At 38.7% G+C, this 20,684-nt stretch overlaps 1 protein-coding gene across 5 annotated transcripts; it reads left to right on the top strand.

The window, feature by feature from the left end:
* The first annotated feature begins 6,449 nt into the window (after positions 1 to 6,449).
* kmt5b (lysine methyltransferase 5B) lies at positions 6,450 to 19,703 on the top strand. 5 transcript variants are annotated; one of them, XM_088334082.1, is made up of 10 exons: positions 6,450 to 6,691; positions 8,186 to 8,443; positions 8,535 to 8,682; positions 8,800 to 8,965; positions 9,050 to 9,159; positions 10,626 to 10,792; positions 12,524 to 12,543; positions 12,650 to 12,786; positions 13,349 to 13,548; positions 13,707 to 19,703. In XM_088334082.1, exons 2-10 carry the CDS (start codon positions 8,275 to 8,277, stop codon positions 15,185 to 15,187), a joined length of 2,598 nt encoding a protein of 865 aa, XP_088190208.1. In that variant the 5' UTR covers positions 6,450 to 6,691; positions 8,186 to 8,274; the 3' UTR covers positions 15,188 to 19,703. The 5 variants fall into 5 exon arrangements, with proteins under 5 accessions (XP_088190208.1, XP_088190211.1, XP_088190207.1 ...); XM_088334085.1 differs by having other exon boundaries at positions 6,450 to 6,806; positions 13,710 to 19,703; XM_088334081.1 differs by having other exon boundaries at positions 6,450 to 6,806.
* The last annotated feature ends 981 nt before the right edge of the window (positions 19,704 to 20,684 follow it).

Raw genomic sequence — 20,684 nt, 5'->3', positions numbered from 1 at the left:
GCTACGTACTATACAAACGTGCACAGAAGCATAGTGCACGTTCACACGTATAGAGGTTAGATTTTGCAGGGGAGTCATTTTTTTGGCACAACACTGGTAAAAAAAGAGAGCGGCAGTACTTGGAAATGGTCCTCAAGTTACTGTGCCAACGGCGCTACTTAGCGTTGAGATACAGTTATTACAACTCAGTGATGTACGCCAGTGTTCCCTCTAAGCTGCGCGCGTGCGCAATTGCTCACTGCTCGCACATTCTCAGCGCACAAGAAAATCTAGCCAGCGCACAAAAATGAGGGCTCAAAATTACTAATTAAGAAGCGACTTAAGTCAACGTTACAGTGCATGAAGGTAAAAATACACGAGTTCCCCTGACGTTGTGTCCTAAATGCGGTATTTTGAAGTCGAGTCGAAGTAGAACGAAGTTGAGTAAAGTTAGTAGAGTTTGTGGAGAACCGGCTTCTTCGGCTCAGCTCACTAAAAGGGTCCTAAACGGCTCTTCAGGTTGTTTTTGCTTCTTTCATTCCAACATGACCAAATATTATGTAGAATTATGCACAAATTGACTTAAAGGAAGGGGGGAATAGAACAAAAAAAGAAAAAAATACCAAAATGAATTTTTAAAAAAGTAGAAAAAAAACACGGAAAAAAAAAAGAAAAAGTTTGTGTTGCATTCAAATAATTTCCAATTATATCAAGTGAATCTTGTTGCCAACGTTGTACTTCCACTGAAAAATGTGATTAAGTACAGTTCTGTATTGTATAACCAACTAAATAAGCCCCCAAAAATGTTAATATTATGCGACAAAATATATCAGGAAATAAAAAGAAATGGATATCTTGTGAAAGAGTTGTAAGAACAACCGAGGGTTTGTAGGCCATACAACCTTTACAATAGTACATGAGTCGATTCATTCAAAAGAGAAAAATAATTTTGCATTGCCGGAAACTCAGTAAAATGTAACGTGATGTGAAGTTTTGGACATGTTTGATAATGATTTTGTTGCCACACTTGGGATTGCCGTTGCTCACTGTTGTTTCAAGTGTTGCTCACCGACTTTGTGTGTACGGTCAGACCCGTGGAAAATTACAGGGAACATTGGATGTACCGTAATTGCAATCGCTGACAATTTCTCCTCAAACCTTATTTTTGTACTAATATTTGGCAAGTTTGATTAACATGGATTGCTAAGGTGTTTGGGGACATCTAAAGTCTTAAAACCAAATCTTTGTTTTCCTTAACCATAATTACAAAACAATTTTGTGAATGCAGTATCTCTACTACCCAATTTAATTCGTTGAGGGAGTAGCTTCGTAAACTGAAAACTTTGTGAGTAGAGACTCATTTTGTTAATAAATGCACTGATCCAGTCCAAGCCCTGCAAAAGTAGAGTATGATTAATAAATCACAAAAGAGCATCAGAACAAGAACTAAATACATGTTAAAATCAGATTACGGCACAAGAAACATCAAAAAAGAGGCACAGAATGTGAAAAAAAAATAAAGCAAAAAATGAAAATATTCATTTACCTTTTTGCATCGTGTTCCTTGAAAAACTGATCCAATGACGTCTGCTTTTGCCAGCTTTTGACAATCCGTTGTATATGCGCGAGGTAGACGCAGTGATAGCCTGACTTGTCAACACTTTTTCCGGGTGATTAGTTTCTACAAAAACTCTGAACTGTGATGGTGACATGAAAAGCATGCTGGGAGCACGCATGGGCACTGGTTACTAGGCAGATTTGCAGTGATGCCCAGAGTGTTTACATACGGGAAACTGGGGGCGGCTTATAGCATCGCATACTGTACTGTATTTTTGACTTTGTATACTGAAACGCCTTTGTAAGTAGAGGCAATATTTTTGCCATTCTGGTACTTTGCAACCTGAAACTTTTGTATGCAAAGACATTTGTAAGTAGCGGTTTCTCTACTTTCTTAACTGGCAAATTAATGCCAAGAAAAATAAAATAAAATGAAAGGTTGATTACACCCCTCAGCGGTAGATTGTGAAAATTCCCTGCTTGATTTCGTCTTCCTGTTTGGTCAAACGTCACCGTGCTAATTGTGTTTGAGAGGTACCACATCTCATTTTTACGTAATTTTGTAGGTTTTATCTCCCGTTTCTGTCCAAAATAATGTGTCCCAAGAAAGTTTTTTATTAGGGGGAGGAACGGTGAAAAACAGTGATAACAACAATCGAGTCCCAGAAGGAAATGATTTTGAAATACAAAAATTGTGTACTAGTGTACTTTTAACATACATCAACTGATGCAACCTGCACACGTCACCAGAGATTTTACCTGAGGTCACAGATTGTTTCGGCTCTTTCGATCATCATAAACTCTTACCCAGGCGACCCCAGCTAAGGTTGATCAGACCCCAGCTTTTGTCCAGGTAGCGCTACCTCACCCATGATTCACCTCTGCTTAACCATGGCCACCTCTGTGGCCTCCTTAATGACCCTTCGTTTGCTGGCCCCTGTGATGCCCAAGATGTTGTAAGCCCTGCAGAGAGATAGGCTAGCATCCCACCTTAATAGGCTCACATTATGCTTTCCCCCACCTGCTCAGCATATTTTGTTTCCTCCCTTTCATTGGCCTCCTCAATATGGTCCTCCCATGGTACAGTGAGTACCAGGAGAACGATCTGCTTGGAGGCCTCAGAGATAAGCAGCCTGTCTGGGAATTTCAGTTGCTTCCGCAGGTCAACTTTCATCTCCCAGTCTTGTGCTGTTGCTAGCAAGCCAGGTGGGGTAGGTCTGGCAGCTGATGGTGGCTACTCCTCAGCACGCACGAAAGCGAGGAAGATTTTGATCGGGCGGGCACACTTGCATTGGCCAATCCCAGAGCTAAGGGTATTCGCAATGGCCTTCATTACTTGGTCATGGCGCGAACGGTAGCACCCCCTCGCACAGCTGAGCCTGAGGTTTCAGGCTGGTGATTCTACACAACAACCCAGGTGAAAAGGTTGGATAGGCTCCAAAGTACATCGGTGACAGCCTGGATCAGGAATCATATTCCTTGGGGCACAGCTTTCCAAGACTCTGCCCAGGAGACTTTCCGGTCCACTGCATGCTCCCATCTTGTCCAGGCTCCCTGCCTCCTGACGCATTTCAAATTTCAACCATCCTGCTGGCCCGCTCCTCCTCTACTGCTGCCCGCTCATCCTTCTGCACCAGTGATCTCCTGTGCCTTGTTGTTCCTAGTGTGTTGTGCTTCTACCCAGGCCAGGTCTTTCGTGAGTCACTTTCCCCACCAGTGCTTTGTGGCGTGGCCATGACTCAGCCGCATCCACAGCCTCTGCTGCCTTCCACCTCCACCCTTTTCTCACATCAATCCCAGCCTGGGAGACCTTTGGATCCTCGGACACTGTATTGCAGCCCCTCCCTTGCACAGCTCACCATATACACTCAGGTCATTTCCGTAGAAACCTGCTGACTCTCCTCTCAAAGCCCTCAATGTTAGAGTTTGGAACTTCATAGATCAGAAGTCGCCAGATGATCTGTGCAAGGATGCCATGTTGATAGTTCCAGGCCTTAAACTTGCCAGGTAGGCTTGTTTTAAAGTTTAAGTGGTTTAAAAATATTATATTTTTAGCTTTTTAACAGTATATTAATCTTTATTTTCTATGGTTCACGGTTTAGGGATCCTCAAGGCAACAGTGAGGACACAACTCTGGACAGCTTTCTCCAATGTTGTCAGTTCTTGGCCTGTTTTTGGGTCATGGCATAATTATTGTGGATTAAATACACACTGCATTAATATTTTGAATTTCTTTTAGTATGTGGCTATTCTAAAGCAAATTTAAAGGGTGGCTTGTATTTAATGTAGGCTTATAAGAGTTTACATATGGTACTTGAATACATATTTTGTTTTTTATTTTTCATAAAAAGGTAAACAAATTGTACTACCACTGCTTTGAACTGCACAATCCATTCATTCGATAAATTTGACAAGCAGAATTATTTTATTGATTTGGGTCGCAGTTCTTAATTCGGGGTGCTATGGTGGATCCTAAAGTCAGACCAGTTGAGAATCTCTGCTTTTAAAGGAAGTTGTGAATTATTTAGCACCACCAGGTGGTAAAAAAAAGATTCATTCATTAAAAACACAATACAGTATAGATTTGCTGAATAAGCAAAAGTACTACAGAAATACTACTTACATACGAGTGCGGTAATACTATATTACAAAAATGCTACTACAGAAATACTAATGAAATATTACGCCGATAAGATTACAAAAAAAACTACATAAGTACTACAAAAATACTTCAACACAAATACTACAAAACTCAATATCAAATTAGTGCTTTAAACGGGGAACTGATATATTATTTTACTTTAATGGTGAGTGTTTCAAACCAATTTGATGAAACTAATCAATTTAAAGGAGCTGTATGGAATTTGGAACTTTATTTCTCTCTACCGCCATCGCCTGGCTAAAATTCAGATTTGCAGCCTTAGTCACATCGTTTATGTGTGCAAGTTCAGTACGTGCATTTCTTAGACATGCTCGACTGAACTCGTTTTTTGGGGGGGTTGGGTTGAGGTGGCTCTTCTTACTTTCATCATTTTCATTGTCCACTGACAAGATAGAAAAGAAATTCCTGTGGGGATGAGCATGACATTGTTCTCCAGCACTCCTTGCTCCCCCTTTACCTGAACTTATTATGTTCCGCCCCGAACTGCTCCGATCAAAGCAGATCGGCGCAATGGTAAATAAAGCATAAGGGCTCCTTGAACACAGTTGGGCATAATGAATAAAATATGCAATTATATTGGCAGCACGGCGGGGCAGTGGTTAGCGCGTGTGCGGCACAGTTCTGAGGTCATAAGATCGAACCTCCTTGTATGGAGTTTGCATGTTCTTCCCGTGCTTGTGTGGGTTTCCTCCGGGCACTCCGGTTTCCTCCCCCATTCCAAAAACATGCATTTCAGGTTGGCCGGTTCAAATTATCCCTAGGTGTGAATGAGTGAGTGAGTTGTATGTCTCAATGTGCCCTGCAATTGGCTGGTAACCAGTTCAGGGTGTCTTCTGCCCACTGCCCAAAGATAGCTGGGATGGGCTCCAGCACCCTCCGCGACCCTACTGAGGATAAGCGGTGCAGATAATGGATGGATGGATGGATGGATGGATGCATGTCTATTTATTCCAAAATGCATAAGAGAAAAATTTGATAGGTCTACAGGCCCCAAAATTTTGGATTACAATGCAGTGCACCACTTCAAGTGTGTGTCCTCCTCTGCACTGCATGATACTGCGACGTCTTGTCTTCAAACTTTTCACACAGTCCCTCTAATTTGCATACAGACATAAAATATTTTTGGGGGGGTTTGAACAATTTTTATCAACACTTTTGACAGCAATTAAACACATAGATCGGGACATCCACCTCGTGGTTGGGACATAATGAACAGATTTGTCTAGGACGACTAAGAGTAGTTTAGTCAGAAAGTTGACGCGCTCTGCCAGTCGTGTCGTGGTTCTTTGCTCCGAGAACAGGTAGAACAGAACCAATTACGTGTCTTAGGAACGTGTAAATAGGTTTGTTTATCAAGGAGCACTCGTGCTTGTAATAGGAATTCCGGCTCATATGGAGAACCGGCTTTTTCAGCTCGGCTCACTGGAAAGAGCCGTATCTTTCGGCTCCTAAACAGGTCTTTAGATTTGTCTTTGTTTATGATGCATCGGCATTATAATAAAAAATGCGTCAAATTAATTGATTTCAAAAATGAATTATGCTACTGCAGTATGGTATAATAGCTATGTTGTTTCAATACACAGTACAGTACATTTTAAATTGACCTAATTTAAACTTTATATAAGCGAAAAACAAACGACGCCACCCATATTGAACCCCTGCGAAAGAGAAAGAGAGAGATAGAGATGGGGGTAAGGTGAGAGAGGGAAAGAGTGAGGGGTGGAAAGAGGGATAACAAAATAAAGGGAAAAAGGAAGAGAATGTGAAAGAAAAAGAGAGACATTGAAAGAGAGAAAGGGAGAGCAAGAGAAAGAGTGATAATGTTAAAGAAAAAAAGAGAAATAAATCAAGAAAGTGAGAGAAAGAAAGAGAAAGGGGGAAAGGAGAGTGATAGGGATAAAGTGAAAGAAAGAGAAAACTAGGGAAATAGAGGTAAATAGAGGGGAAAAAAGACATAGGAAGTGTGAACGAGAGCAAAAGAAGCAAAGAGGAGAGACAGTGAGAGAGATTGAGAAAAAGAGAGAAAAGGAGAATGTAAGAAAGAGAGAATGATATAGATTGAGAAAAAGAAATAAAAGGAGAATGAAAGAAAGAGAGAATGATAGAGATTAAGAAAAAGAGATAAACGTGGGGTTAAAAAAGAGAGAATGAGAGAGGGGGGAGCAGACTCCCTAGCGGTGGGGAGCCGGCTCTCGTGGTTCACTCCAAAGAAATCGCTCGTAGAGTCATTGCGTTCGCGAACGATCCACCACCAACTCCTGTGTACATCCGACCATATCAGCCCTAAAGACGAGATAAATATGGTCGCCCACATGTAACATGACTGTGACTTATAACTCGACAATTATAGTCCATCCATACGTGCCCCCTAACCCTTTGGGTCCGGACCGATGAGAAGAACCGAGTTTACATTGGAACTACTTTGTGTCGTTTAGCTGTACTGCGCCTTTCTCTCCCACTTGGCTGTGATAGTCCGCCATCTTGAATTTTAAGGTTAATTTCTTTTTTAAAAACAAATCCGTTTTCTTTAATATTTGTGTTGCCGTTGCGGGTTTTGTTGAGTCAAAGTAAGGTTAATTATTTTCACGCTCTTTAACTTGGCCACCCGGTGAGTAAAGAGATTTTTATCATTATTATTGTTATTTATTTTTATTAGTCGGGACATTTTACGATACTGTTTAGTGGAAATCTTCATAGTTGTAATGTTCCGAAGTAGATGATAAACTTCATAAATAATCCATGATTTAGTTTCAAAAGGGGACATGATCGAGAGGGAGCCTACTGATTGCAACTATAACAGCAAAGCTAATGGTGGCTTGTTGGCGACTCAAGTGACTTGGGCAGTTTTTTTTAATCATCGTATGTGTTCTGCTTCTCTTAGCACTGCCACTTTTCTCTCGGGTTAAATTGACTTGCACGCTATAACGCGATGATTGAAATGTTAACGTTATATCGGCTGATCGCTAGTGACACTGTTAGCTTAGCAAGCTAAGTGAGCACCCGATCAAGTTTAACGCTAGCCGACTAAACTGTTCGCTAACAAATATCTCGATTAAAGTAACCCAGTATTTGTGATGTGACGTGTAAGTGTCCTTTTGTATGTTACCAAATTATCATTCGAATATGCATGCATTTATCTGCATTTTTTGTGCTTCGGGTTGTCTTTGTAAATTCACCGTTAAGTGTAACGTTAAACAAGAATCGCCATGTCTTCGCGTCCTTGCACTTAAATATCCGTGTCACTCGCGATGATAAAGTCTTTATGAATTATTTGGGGAGTTTAGTTGTATTTCTCTTTTGACATGACACCTTTTTGATGTTATAGCCAAGCACTGCGGCCGACCACGCCGGGCGTCGTCCCGGGGGCTAACTCTATGCTAACCAAGCCAATGTGTGGGGCAGCACCTGTTAGCAAACAATGCCAGCTATATGATAAGACCCAATATTTATCCTCCAAATGTCGCCCTGGCCTTCCGGATGCCTCCTCGCTCTTATTCTGATGCCTTTAACGTAATGTTTCCTTTTGACGACTAATGCATATCGGTTTAAATATGAAGAGGTCTCGTTTGTCTTACTTAATGCAAAACTGGCTTCTCGTGCCACCGATAAAATAAATCCCACCATACTGCGTGCATACATTTCTGGTTAACAAAAAGCATCACTTCATAAAATACGTTTGATTTCTGATAAAGATCTTCTATTATTATAAGTACGTAACTACAGGATACGGCCATTACTATGTTTTTTGAAAGCCTTTCCGCCTCTCTTGCTCCGTTTTTACATTGGGAATTGACCAAACTTTTACTCAATCACTGCAACAATCACTTGTTTAGTTCTTTAGAATTTGTAGCTTGAGGTAGGGGCTCCTTTACCTCACCAAGTTTTGTCAATTTAGTTTTGAGTGGTTAAAATGGAAAATGTCCCCCTAACCTATTGTGGTAAACAGATGTAGGTTTTGTACATCAACATGTTTATCTCTATTTTCAGAATTCATAATCAAATTCGAAGTATTCCCTATCTGAGAGTGTAACTTCATCTACGAGACTCAATGCAACTGGACCAGGGGGCTTGTGGGCATGAAGTGGCTGGGCGAATCCAAGAACATGGTATTAAATGGCAGACGACATGGAAACAAGTTGATCAGCGAGCAGTCTGTGAGCCAAAGCCACTCTCGGTCTCAGCATTCCCAGCGGGTCTCACTGCGCCTTAACAAAACCCTCCCCAGAAACCGAAGATGTAGCCAGAGTGAGTTGATCAAATATTTAAAATATGCAATTTTTTTTGTTTTTTTTGTTTGTAACTCCACGTTCTCGGTCCTATTTGTATGTTTCGGCAGGGTTTCACGCTACCAGCTTGGAGGCGGAAAGACGTTACTTGCCCTCCTCAGGAATGACTGCCAAGGAGCTCTGCGAGAACGATGACATGACCACAAGTCTCATATTAGATCCTTACCTGGGTTTTCAGACTCACAAAATGAACACCAGGTGAGTTATTTTATGTCCAATGCAAGTGGTAGTTGAGACAAATTATTATGTTCTTGCTATTTAAATCAAGTGTGCGTCTCTTAGTGCTTTACTTTGTGCTTTAATGCGACCTTATAGGTTTCGGCCTGTCAAGGGGAGGCAAGAGGAGCTGAAGGAAATCATTGAACGCTTCAAAAAGCATGATAACTTGGAGAAAGCATACAGAGCGTTGATATCAGGAGATTGGTCCCGAAATCTTTTTCTTCACAAGACAAAGTCTCAAGAAAAGCTATTTAAACAACATGTAAAATTTTTACATGATTTACAATCATATTGTATTATCCCAACGCTCCAATCTTAAGACAATTAACTCAAAGATCTTTCACAGGTTTTTGTGTATTTGCGGGTGTTTGCCACTGACAGCGGCTTTGAGATTCTTCCCTGTAATCGCTATTCTTCAGAGCAAAATGGAGCTAAAATTGTGGCAACTAAAGAATGGTAAGTTAATGCCATTAATATGATAAATTGTCAGTGTTGTGCCTAAGCCTTGTTCCTTTGAAGTAATTTGCAGGACACCCCAAAAAAGGATGCTTTTTTTTTTCTCAGACCAGAGTATCCACAATAATCCTTAAATTTATTGGAAGTGTTTGTTTTGTTCCTTTGACAACTTAGTCCACCTGTTGGACATATTTCTGGGAATAAGGCTGGACAATAATTAAAAAAAGGCTTTTTATAAATGATGGTTTACAAATTTGTTAAATCCTGAAATCAATACTAGGAATTTCAGAGATGATTTTTAATTCCTCAAAATGGAGTCAATTATTAAAATTGTCATGTTTAAGCAAGTTTGTTACAAGTTATAATACGAGTAACTATATGGCATGACGTGTGAGGGTTGTTGGCTTCAAAAAAGATTTTAAATCTAGTTATTGTTATTTAAACACTTTGCATGGGATTTATTTTTTTATTTAATAAAACTTGATTTGAAAAAAAATTGGGTTGGGTTAGATGTTTTATTTGAAACCCATATTTGCCCACACAAACTGAAAAAATGAATATTTTGTGTATTGGATATTTCTCCTTCCCCTTCGTGACGCAGAGATACTGCACTATGAACACATACCTTGCAATACTAAATCAGACAATATGATTCCTTAGTGTGTAAGAAGAAAAAGGGTACATGCCAACCTTATGCAACGTTTTGCAACATACTTGTCGGCTGTTCCATTAAACAAGAGGTAAAATCTGGCCTAGAAAATCCAGCCCGACCCGGCTCACGGGTATTGAAGCCCAAACCAGTCAAAGTCCGACAATTTAAATTGTTTGAGGGACCGAGTCCGAAAAACACAAATTTTCATATATTAGTTGTGAGGACTTAATTTTTTTAGTGGAGCAGAAGGTTTTTTTTTTTAATTTTATTTTTTTTAATTATCCAGCCGTCATTGTTCTCAGTTTATTTATTTTTTGCAGAGGATCTGTGCGATTGATTCCGTCCCCCCTTTTGCTCACCGTGTGCGCATCCTTGGTGGAGCACTCCCCTGAGCCCGCATGGGTGCTCGGCCAAGCGCATGCATTCTGGCTGCGTTGCGCTAAAGGGGGCCAAAATCTTTTGCACACGTGGATCCACCACAAAGAATAATAAACCAAAGAGAATGATGTACGAGTGCCAAGCACAGATAATTAAAAAAAAAGAGTTGGAGAAGCCCAGACTTGAACAATTGATTGAAATTTTAGACCCAGCGTTACCCATATTTCGGTGCGGGTTTAGGCTCGGGTTTAAGTTTTTACCCCTACAGTAAACAAAAAACAATACAAGCTAAAGGGATATTTTTTTAGCTGTTGCTCATTTCTGTATTTAGTCATTTGTATCTCAAATTGTGTTGAATCAACTACAGACTAGCTTTCAATGACTTAACTCAACAATGTGATGTTTTTAACACATTTTTATACTTCACGGTTTCCAGGAAAAGGAACGATAAGATCGAGTACTTGGTGGGATGCATTGCCGAACTATCTGAGAGTGAAGAAAACATGCTACTGCGGCATGGAGAAAATGACTTCAGTGTTATGTATTCAACACGGAAAAACTGTGCACAGCTCTGGTTGGGGCCCGCTGCTTTCATTAACCATGGTATTTAGTTCTTAATCACTACTTGGCTACTATAAATAAAATATTGCTTTTCTTGGATGTAATATTGGTCACAAAATTACTTCTAATGTAGATTGACTAGGAGCTAAACCTCCTAATGTCATTAAAATCAACGTTTTGTTTCGGTCCGGAAGATCTAAAATGTTCTGTTTAGTACTGGTGTTTGTGGAATTTGAATTAAGCACCAAAATCCTCTTGTTTATGTCAATAATTTCCTTTAAACGGTAAAAAAACAACCAAATCTTGGCCCAACTTGTTTCCTGGGTTTATTTAAATAATTTTTGCAATCTGATCTCTGATTGGTTGTTTCGTTCGCATTTATGAATTTCCAAACGACTCATCCGTGGGTTTTAAGAAAAATATATTTTGCTGCTTTCTTCAGAATTTAGTAATGTAATATAAATTTAAATACTGTCTTCACACTGTTCTGGCACCATTAAAATGTATCAAAGCAGGGGTGTCAAACTCATTTCCACATCAGTTTAATGTTTATCCATAAAGAGCCCGATGTAACTTAAAAAAGTAACTAAATGTACTTGGTATGCAAAACAAATGGAACTACTCGTTCATATAAAGTAACTCTGAATTTATTGATTATTGAAGTCAAACACATTACAGTTTTGTTAAACAGTCACCATACCTATATACTATGTTCTAAATTGAATACAGTGATACTTCTACTTACGACCTACTTAAGATACGAGAACTAAGAGATGTTTTGAAGGATCTCTTTCGAGAACAATTTTGCCTGACATACAAAAGAAAATGCAAGTTACAAAAATTTCCAGGCGTTGAGTCATTTTATTATCATCTCACTCATTTTATTACTTTTTTTTATATTCAGTTACTATTTGAAGGTGATTTTAGTGATCAGGAAGATACAATTTACTGTAAACTCTGATGCATATTGGAATGCAGGAACAAATTGACTGTTTTTCAGTTATTTTGTTTTAGGAAAATTTGCCCAAGATATGAGGACCATCCAGGAACGAATTCATCTTGTATGTAGAGGTATCACTATAAAATATTTTTAGGATCCTTTAGTTCGCAATTCCACTCACTGGCATTGATATATAAATACTGGCGTGAACTGGCCCTGAGATGTCAACAGGCAGTATGGGAAATAATTTTTGGTCAATGCACTCTTATGACCTGTTTATATTTCAGACATTTTAAGCTCTGATGGGCCACGTAAAATGATGTGGCAGACTGCATTTGGCTCACGGGCCATGAGTTTGACACGTGTGTTGCAAAGAATGTGGTCATAAACTAAGGGGCTTCAAAAATAACATCACTTTTTCTTGCGAACCTGTACTCCTGTCATTGTGGAGTCTGACTAATTTCCTCGTGGATGTTGAAACCTCATCTGTACAAAGGCTAGCGATCTTACATTAAATGCTAATCAGCATTCCATGCACCTATCGTCAATGTGTTCCTGAAAATCACGTGGACATAGTTAAATTATCTTTAGTTGTCTTCTGTTCTTGACACTCCTTAAGCTAATCATATTGATACTTTTATTAGATTTTGAATTCTAAATCGCTACTACAAAAAAACCACAACTTTTCTCCATATTCTTATTGTCTGCATGACATCAAGTTCTCAAGAGTGTGCAGAAAATTCAAGCCTGAATATAAGAGTTTCACCTGTTTTTAAATGTCCACTTGCTCGTTCTACATGGTGATTGATTTTTGAATTTCTTCTTTTTTTTAGATTGTCGTCCAAACTGCAAGGTGACAAACTTTAATATTTACTCACAATATTTCTTAAATACACAATACTTATATGTTGTGAATAGGTAACCCCAGGGAAATCTTGACAGTGTTTTTTCTTTTTCAGTTTGTTTCGACAGGGCGGGACACCGCCTGTGTCAAGGTGCTGAGGGATATTGAACCTGGCGAAGAAATCTCTTGTTACTACGGAGATGGATTTTTTGGTGAAAACAATGAATTTTGTGAATGCTACACTTGTGAACGGTACTTTTTTTTTTTCTAAATGTGTTTTTGTAAACGGCATCATTATCATTCATGTCTAAACTTTGTAATTACGTTAGGTACACAAATTATTACGATTTCTTGAAAATGTTCACTCTATTTCATTGCAGCAATTTGCAAAAATAGCTTATAAAGGGTCTGAATACTTGTAACCAGGATATATATTTTCTTTTAATTTGAAAACATTTACATATTTTCTTTCAAGTTCTTGTGGGGAGTGTTAATTTAATATAATATATGACAACTGGCTGCAATGACACTGAGAGGAATTCTCAAGGGTTCTGAATACTTTCCGCATCGAGTATGTTCTTGGTGTCAATAATTTTAGCCAGTGTTAGGTTAGTTAGCGACGTTGATGTTATACTTTAAACATAACATGTTCTGAATGATATAACCAACATAAAACCACATTTATACATAATGTTTTATAGTAAATTGAAATAAAACAATAGAAATATAGTTATTACACACTCACGTGTTTTGTTGAAAAACATCTCAGTTAGCATTGCTTTAAATTTGCAATCTGTTGTTTTCTGTCCTTCAGACGTGGCACCGGTGCTTTCAAATCAAAAGCTGGACTACCAATTGAAGCTCCAGTGATCAATAGCAAATACGGGTTGCGGGAGACAGATAGACGTCTGAACCGTTTGAAGAAGTTAGGGGAAGGAAACCGGAGTTTGGACACTCACTCTGTAGGGTCCCACACAGACGTAGACTCTCAGGAATCGCCAAAAACACATCAATGTAAGGGTTCACATTGTTTTTTCGTCCCACAGCGACTGCAAAGCAATTTAATTTGGCTGTGTATTTGTCAAACTGGATTTATGATTAACAATTAAGGGTGTAGGGAAGTCAATATTTTGGGACTATCTGCTAATATTTGTTATTTTGTCTATTTATAGCTGCCAGAAAAAGATCATCTGGCCTCAAGTATAAAAACAGGACTCAAACAAGACAGACTTTATCAAGAGCCCTCACTACCTCATGTTCAAAACAAGGACGTTTAATCAATAATAGGGTACCAAAGAGACTAAGATCCCAGTCAAAGCCTTCAATAAGTAAAGTCCAGTTGCGGAGTCGCAGAAGAGGTGTGGAGCACAAGGCTTTGGCCAAAGATGAGACTTACCAACTGGGTCTCAGGGACTCGAAGGCGGCTCTTTGTAAAAGCGTCTCCATAAAGAAGGAGAAGGATGGACAAGAGCTGGTCCAGCAGACACTTGGTCAGCAGCGATGTTTAACACGTCACGCTGCAAAGGAAAACGTTAATCTGACGGTTGTGCAACACGGTAAGGCTTGTCTCTCTTCAACATACAGAACTCGCAGATCCACCAGGACAATAGTCCAAGCCCAAGAAACTACAGGTGGCGTTAAGCTGGATCCCAGTGATATGCACAACTTGAACCCCGTTACTGGTGCAGTGGTCATTAAATCAGAGCCGTCAGACATTGAGGAATATCTTCACCATGGGATTGGACTGGAACGGACTGATTTAGGTTCTAGCTATACACAAAGGGGCTCATGCTCAAGACTAAAAAGGCCCACACGGCCAGGAACAGAGCAAACAATCAAATGTGAGAATTCCTATCCTGAGCCCTTTATGCCAATAGCACCAGGTCATCACACAGACTATTCAGACTGCGGGAAGGTTCTGCTGAGTTTCTCTGACCGACACAGGGACTGCAACAGTGTTGCCAATGGAAGAAAATCCCTACGTAGGGACAAGGGTAAAAGTAGTTGTCGGTCACAGGACAAAGGAAAGAAGAAACGCAGGATCACTCGTTACGATGCGCAGCTGATCTTGGAAAACACGACGGGTCTACCTAAACTGACGCTGCGCAGACGGAGAGACAGTAGCAGCAGCAAGACCAACGATCCTAAGGATGTTATCGGTTCTACCAGTCTGTCTGCCTCGTCAGTCAACTCTGCCTCTTCCAGCAAGATCAGCATCAAGTTCAGCAAGGACCACGACAAAGACAAAAGCGGTTCCTACATCGCTAAACTCAATAACAGTTTTGCTCCTGTGGTCCACAGTAGCTCCACAAAGCTAAAGATACAGCTGAAGAGGGAGGACGACGCACGGAGAACATCAAAAAAGAAGGTGGACCATATGTCTTTTAATGGTGACGTGGCGTCGGGTTTTGAGGCCCGTAGTGGCGGACATCGAATCCAAAAGATGATGGCAGATCCGTCGTCTGAAGATGACAACGACGGGGATGCTGAGGATGATGACGACGACGACGACTACTTTGACAATGACTTTGAAGACGACTTCATTCCACTTCCCCCAGCAAAACGTCTGCGACTCATTGTGGGCAAGGACTCCATTGACATTGATATCTCCTCCAGGAGGAGAGAAGATCAGTCCCTTAGACTCAATGCATAGATTATGGAGCTCATCACTCCTGTTCCTGTAAATACAAAGAAACAACATGCTAATCAGCATTTGTATTGATGTAAATAAAATAAGTACAGTAATTTAAAAATGAAAAACAAATAAAAAATTAAATTAAAAAAAACTCGAATCTGGGCCAGTATAGATTAATTTGGGTGTTCTCAGATTGAGAAAAAAAGATTCAAGGCCCCCCCTCCTTTCCCATAATACTTGAAAATGCTTAAAGTCGTAACAGCAGGGGTGTTCACACTATTGCTTCTTTTGGCCACTTACAGATCTATTAATAGTTGCAAAGGCCTTTTGCGTTTTTTTTCTTCTTGCTATTTATTTACTGAGCACAACTATTTTATTTATTTTCTCCAAACACACATAAAACCCTCGAATCTCACCTCAACCTCGTTTGAAACAAATGTTATCCATCTTCGGACTGCTTTAAGCATTGATGTTGGAAAGTTCAAATGTAAACCTGAGGAATATAAAAGTCAAATAATACAATTGTGTTAATATCTTGTTTTTGAAAATAAATATTTTGCGATCATGAATTTGCATCTTGATATTTTAAAAACGTATGCTCACGGTGCATAACCTCTTTCAGTCAGAAATATAATTTTTATGTATGCTGTTGGACGCTGAAAAATATTTAGGGTTCTGCAAATGGCTACCGGGCCGTAGTTTGGACACCCCTGCCTAAATATATATAAAAATGTATTGTCTTGGATTATCAACTTCTCCAGATGTCATAATTTGGACGAGTTTGAAGATGAGACTTGATGATGGTGATAATCGGATGACAAAATTCTTTATCAATACGGGCTCGGAACATTACTACAAGGGGCTGCTAACTTCAAATAATTTTGCTCAATTTTTAACTGCTTTCATCATTATCGTTATTTTAGCTTTCCTGTACTTTTTGGGGACCTTAGGACCGGTTAATGGCAACATTTTGTTACCATCTTTCCTTATGCAGCCAATCTTAAAATCCGCTTTCATGATCGTTGCTTGAAAATTCAGTACAATGGCAACTAGAAAATGTGTTTGTTTTCATGTTTATTTGTTGCAAGGAAAAACTGCCTAGTTGGTTGAGCCTTCCAAACTTAGTTATTTTTAATCGGCTGGAAAATAAACTTAAAGTTGAGGAAAATCAACATTTTGAACCAACAAAATATTTGATTTTACCCTGCATCCATATCTGATCTTTTTTAGAAATATTTTTGAAACTACTACTTTTTGCCTACTGGCATTGTAAAATCACTTCCTCTTTGGAACACATCTCTGAAATAAACTTGCTTAAATTACCTCCATGTTAGTAAATTTGTGAGTCTAGTGAGAATATGCAGTTAAAAAAAATTTTCATGTCTGTCTACACACTATGGTAATGGTGCTCCATTACAATTACCATGTTTTTGACAATGTAATGAAACAATTAAAGCCATAAAGCATTTCCAGTTAAGAAAAACTACAACATTCCAAGAAAATATCAATACTCCTATTACTGGTTACCAATCCGCAAAACCAGCTTACTACTACATATGCAGTCCATAGGGTTAACCTGCTTCAAATCGGTATATGCATATTGATCAATATTACATGTAGAATTTAGTTATTTGCTACATTAACGGCAATATTTTTTTCTACTGTTTTTTGCTACTGGCAAGGCATTAGTTTGGAAGGTACTCCACATGGCAAATCTCACTTGCAAACATCGTTTGTAATAATTTCAACTAGTTTAGTGTCATTAAATGTTACACGTGGATGCAGGCTCTTGTTGTAAGAGACTTTATTGCAGAACATAATTGAAAGAATCGTTTGCTGTTAAACTATTCCTTTCAGTGGGTGGATTTTATATTCATAATGGACAATGATATTGTAGAAATGTACAGTAACTATTCACTCTGTCTTATAGGCAGGTATTTTCATTTTGAGCTGTTTCTTACCCTTCTTGGTTTTTGTTTTAAATGTGAGAGGCCATGCCTGATGTTCAGTGTGGTAGTTGGTTCAGAAGCATTATTGGTTAGTCACTTCAGTTCAGGATTAATGTGCCATGTTTTAATTACTGCAGTCTCTAACGATTAAACTATATAAAAGCACATCATTTTTTTGGTATTCCTTTGATAGTTTTCAAATGGACTGAAGTTTATTTTTTTGACCCACTCTGTAATGAAAACATGGCATATTGAATTGAGTAATTTTCTTTGGGCTTTAAAATGACTTCAAAACCTCAAATTTAAAAATAATGTTCAGAAAGCCTGGCTTGAATTGCATAATCACATTCTTTTTAGCTAACCTTTTGTTATTCACCAGGAAAGTTTATAAACACGACTAAAAGTTGTGGATTTTGCTTGGAATTATATATTTTCCCTCTGTTGTATGCTGTATAGTATTTTTAACTGCTTGTCTTAAGTGTTTATTTTTTTTTCATGGCAGCAAAAAGTCACACTTCATATCAGTCCAAATACTTTGGACATTATGTCTCACACACAGTTCTTAATAGTATACTTTGTCCAATATCAACAGGTGCCTTAAGAAATTGAACTTCATTTGTAAAATAAGTCATTCAAAATGTCTAGCTGGCACCTTGAAATCATTGTATTACCATTTTCAATTACGTTTTTCCCCATTTCTGTCTTGATTTTAAAATTACAGCACCGTAAAATGAGGTATCAACTATAGAATTTTTTTTACGTCACGTGTTATTACCCATTCATATCACCGGATGATACTCATTTTAAGGCTTAACCCTAACTGAAAATTTATCGATAGTTACACAAGGTTTTTATTTTATTTTAGCTGTTGGCATAGACACATTCTGAAATACAATTACTAATTTGATTTTGTGTTTATAGGGCAGAGTCTCAGCTCTAAATTGAGACTTCACATCCAAATTAGAGTTAAGGAATTATAGCAATTTACAATCTTTACAGCGTACCCTCTTCAAGGCACCAAAGTAATTGGACATTTTACTCCGGAGTGATGTCATTGACTCCGAAGGCTCTTCCCTTGTTAACCTGCCATCAATTAAGTAGTGAAAAGGTTTCGAGTTGATTGTAGGTGTGTGGTATTGCATTTTGAAGCTTTTGTCACCATGCATCATGTGTTTAAAGGAGCTATCAATGGAGGTGAGGCTGAAGCCTGGAGTCTAAAAGAAGATATGCATAAGATGGCAATATTAAATGCTTGGAGAAGCCAAATTAACAGTTTGGTACAATCTAAGAAAGGAATACGCCGGTGTGGTTGGTAATTCAAAAAGGCCTGGACAGCGATGAATGATTGCCCAGTATTCTCCACGGTAAAGAAAAATCCCTTTACAACATCTACTGAAGTGAATAACTCTCCCCAGGAAGCGGGTGTGTGAGTCTCTTGAGTATAATAATGAGGACGCTTGATGAAAGTAAATACAGAGGGTTTACCACTAGGTGCAAGCCATTCATCAGTCCCCTAAAAACAGGACAGACTTGACTATGCCCAAAAAACACTGCAACAAGCCAGCCCACTTCTGGAAATATGTTCTATGGACGGATGAGACAAACATAAACCTGCACCAGAATGTTAAAAGAGAAAAGGGAGTAGCACACCACATCTGTGAAACATGGTGGAGGCAGTGTGATTGCATGAGAATGCTCGGCTTCCGAGGGCAGTGGGTCACTTGTGTTCACTATAACATATAAATGAAGCTAAATGAATTCTGAAGTATACAGGGATTTACTTTCTGCTCAGAATCTGCTAGATGCCGCAGAGTTCATTGGGCGGCGCTTCACAGTGCAGATACATATAGACCAAAAGCAACCCAGGAGTTTATCCGGACAAATAAGTGGAATATTCAGCAATGCCCAAGTCAATCTCCAGATCTCAACCCAATCGGGCATGCTCACGTCTGTTGCCATAAAAGCCTGGCAAAGCATCAAGGAGGAGAAAACCCAGCGTTTGGTGTTGTCCATAGGTTCCAGACTTCAGGACATATTTGCCTCAAAATGATTTGCTACAAAATATGAACAACAAACCTTTTTGTTTGGATTACCCTGAATTGTCCAATTGCTTTTGAGCCCCTGAAATGTGGTGCATTTGGGTGGGGGGGCTAACCTATTCAATTCCTTCTTTTCAGTTCAGATGTTGTCGTCCAACCACTTAAACATTACTGTCTGCACTTCAATTCTGGTCAAGATATTTTATTTCAAGCCCAATATTGTTGCATGTAGAGCTCAAACCTGAAATTTGTGTGTCCAAATATTTTCCCGTCGAGCTGTATGTTGGCATCCTTCAACACTCAGAATTGTCCCAGGTAAAGTGCGTGTGAGCTCTTTGTCTCATTAGACAATTGTTAACTTTTTTGTACATTTTAAAAAAAAAAGAAATATGATGTGTAAATAGTGTACATTTAGAGTGGTTAGTGGGGGAGAATGTAAAGATAATAAAGTTGCAGTTATATATTGTCCAAAATGTGAATTGAACACATCTTGTATTTATTTATGAATTTTGAATTATTGTCAGTTATATAAAGTTGCAATGTGACAATGGGATGAGCCTCTCTAGTAAAAGGGCTGCATAACTACTAACACATCACGATTTTTGCTTTCAGGCGGCATATTGGAATAAATACAAAGAGCATATTTTTATATTCATTTGATTTCCATTTCAACGGGCAGAAGCTTTCACAACAAGAGTAGATTCATTTGTTATGAATCCTGAATTTGATGTAATTTTTTGGTTTGAACAAATTTATTGACACTAATATTAAAATAAAACAATCATGACAATCACAACAGCAATCAAGCACATTCATAATATTATGTTCCAATATGATGTTATTACCAGCAAACACATAGTGAGGATTTGAACAACCCTTCTCGAAAATCCTATTAGCAATCAAACATATTCACAATTTCATTATATGACATCTTTGTTAGTGTCAATAGATCACTGCATGACATTTTTCAGGACATCCTTGTCCTGTAGTCACACTTGTGGAACCTCAAGACCGCGATGCTCCCTCATCATCCTCTGTAGATGTAAGCCTAAAAGCATAACACCCACTATTACTTGTTTATTGCGGTGGTTACGTTCATAAAGAACCCATTATCTGACAAAATCTGTGACGTGAAAACCTTTTGTTTTTTACAATTATTATACAATTAAATATTCTGTTGTACATTTAAACCAAAGAACAAACCTTTGTTACAGGACCAAGCATTATTTTAACAAATAAAGGAACTGCATTGTACCTCCATGCATTTTCTTCCACTTTTCTAGGGTTGAGTCGCAGGAGCAGCAGGAAAGCCCAGACCTCCCTATTCCTAGCCACTTCATCCAGCTCCATAACTGTCAAGCTCCAGGGCTCCATGCCCTTACAAAATGTTGTATTTTCCCTTACAAAATACAAAATAATCTTACACCATATTTTTTTTTCAAACGAGTTTATTTATGTAGTTTAACATGTTATATTGTACATGTGTTTCGTTATCATATATATTGTTAATTAACATTTTGTTGTGAG

This window comes from Urocampus carinirostris, chromosome 4 (genome assembly GCF_059441175.1).
Source record: "Urocampus carinirostris isolate Australia breed hairy pipefish chromosome 4, RoL_Ucar_1.0, whole genome shotgun sequence".
Classification (NCBI taxonomy): domain Eukaryota; kingdom Metazoa; phylum Chordata; class Actinopteri; order Syngnathiformes; family Syngnathidae; genus Urocampus; species Urocampus carinirostris.
The sequence above is the reverse complement of the archived record's forward strand: the minus strand, read 5'-3'. Positions and strand labels throughout refer to the sequence as shown.

Excerpts from the sequence above, each read along its gene's own strand:
- kmt5b (XM_088334082.1), top strand. The coding sequence starts at position 8,275 with ATGAAGTGGCTGGGCGAATCCAAGAACATGGTATTAAATGGCAGACGA. Across the intron at positions 9,160-10,625 it reads ATTGTGGCAACTAAAGAATG|GAAAAGGAACGATAAGATCG; the intron begins GTAAGTTAATGC and ends CACGGTTTCCAG. Across the intron at positions 13,549-13,706 it reads ATCGCCAAAAACACATCAAT|CTGCCAGAAAAAGATCATCT; the intron begins GTAAGGGTTCAC and ends GTCTATTTATAG.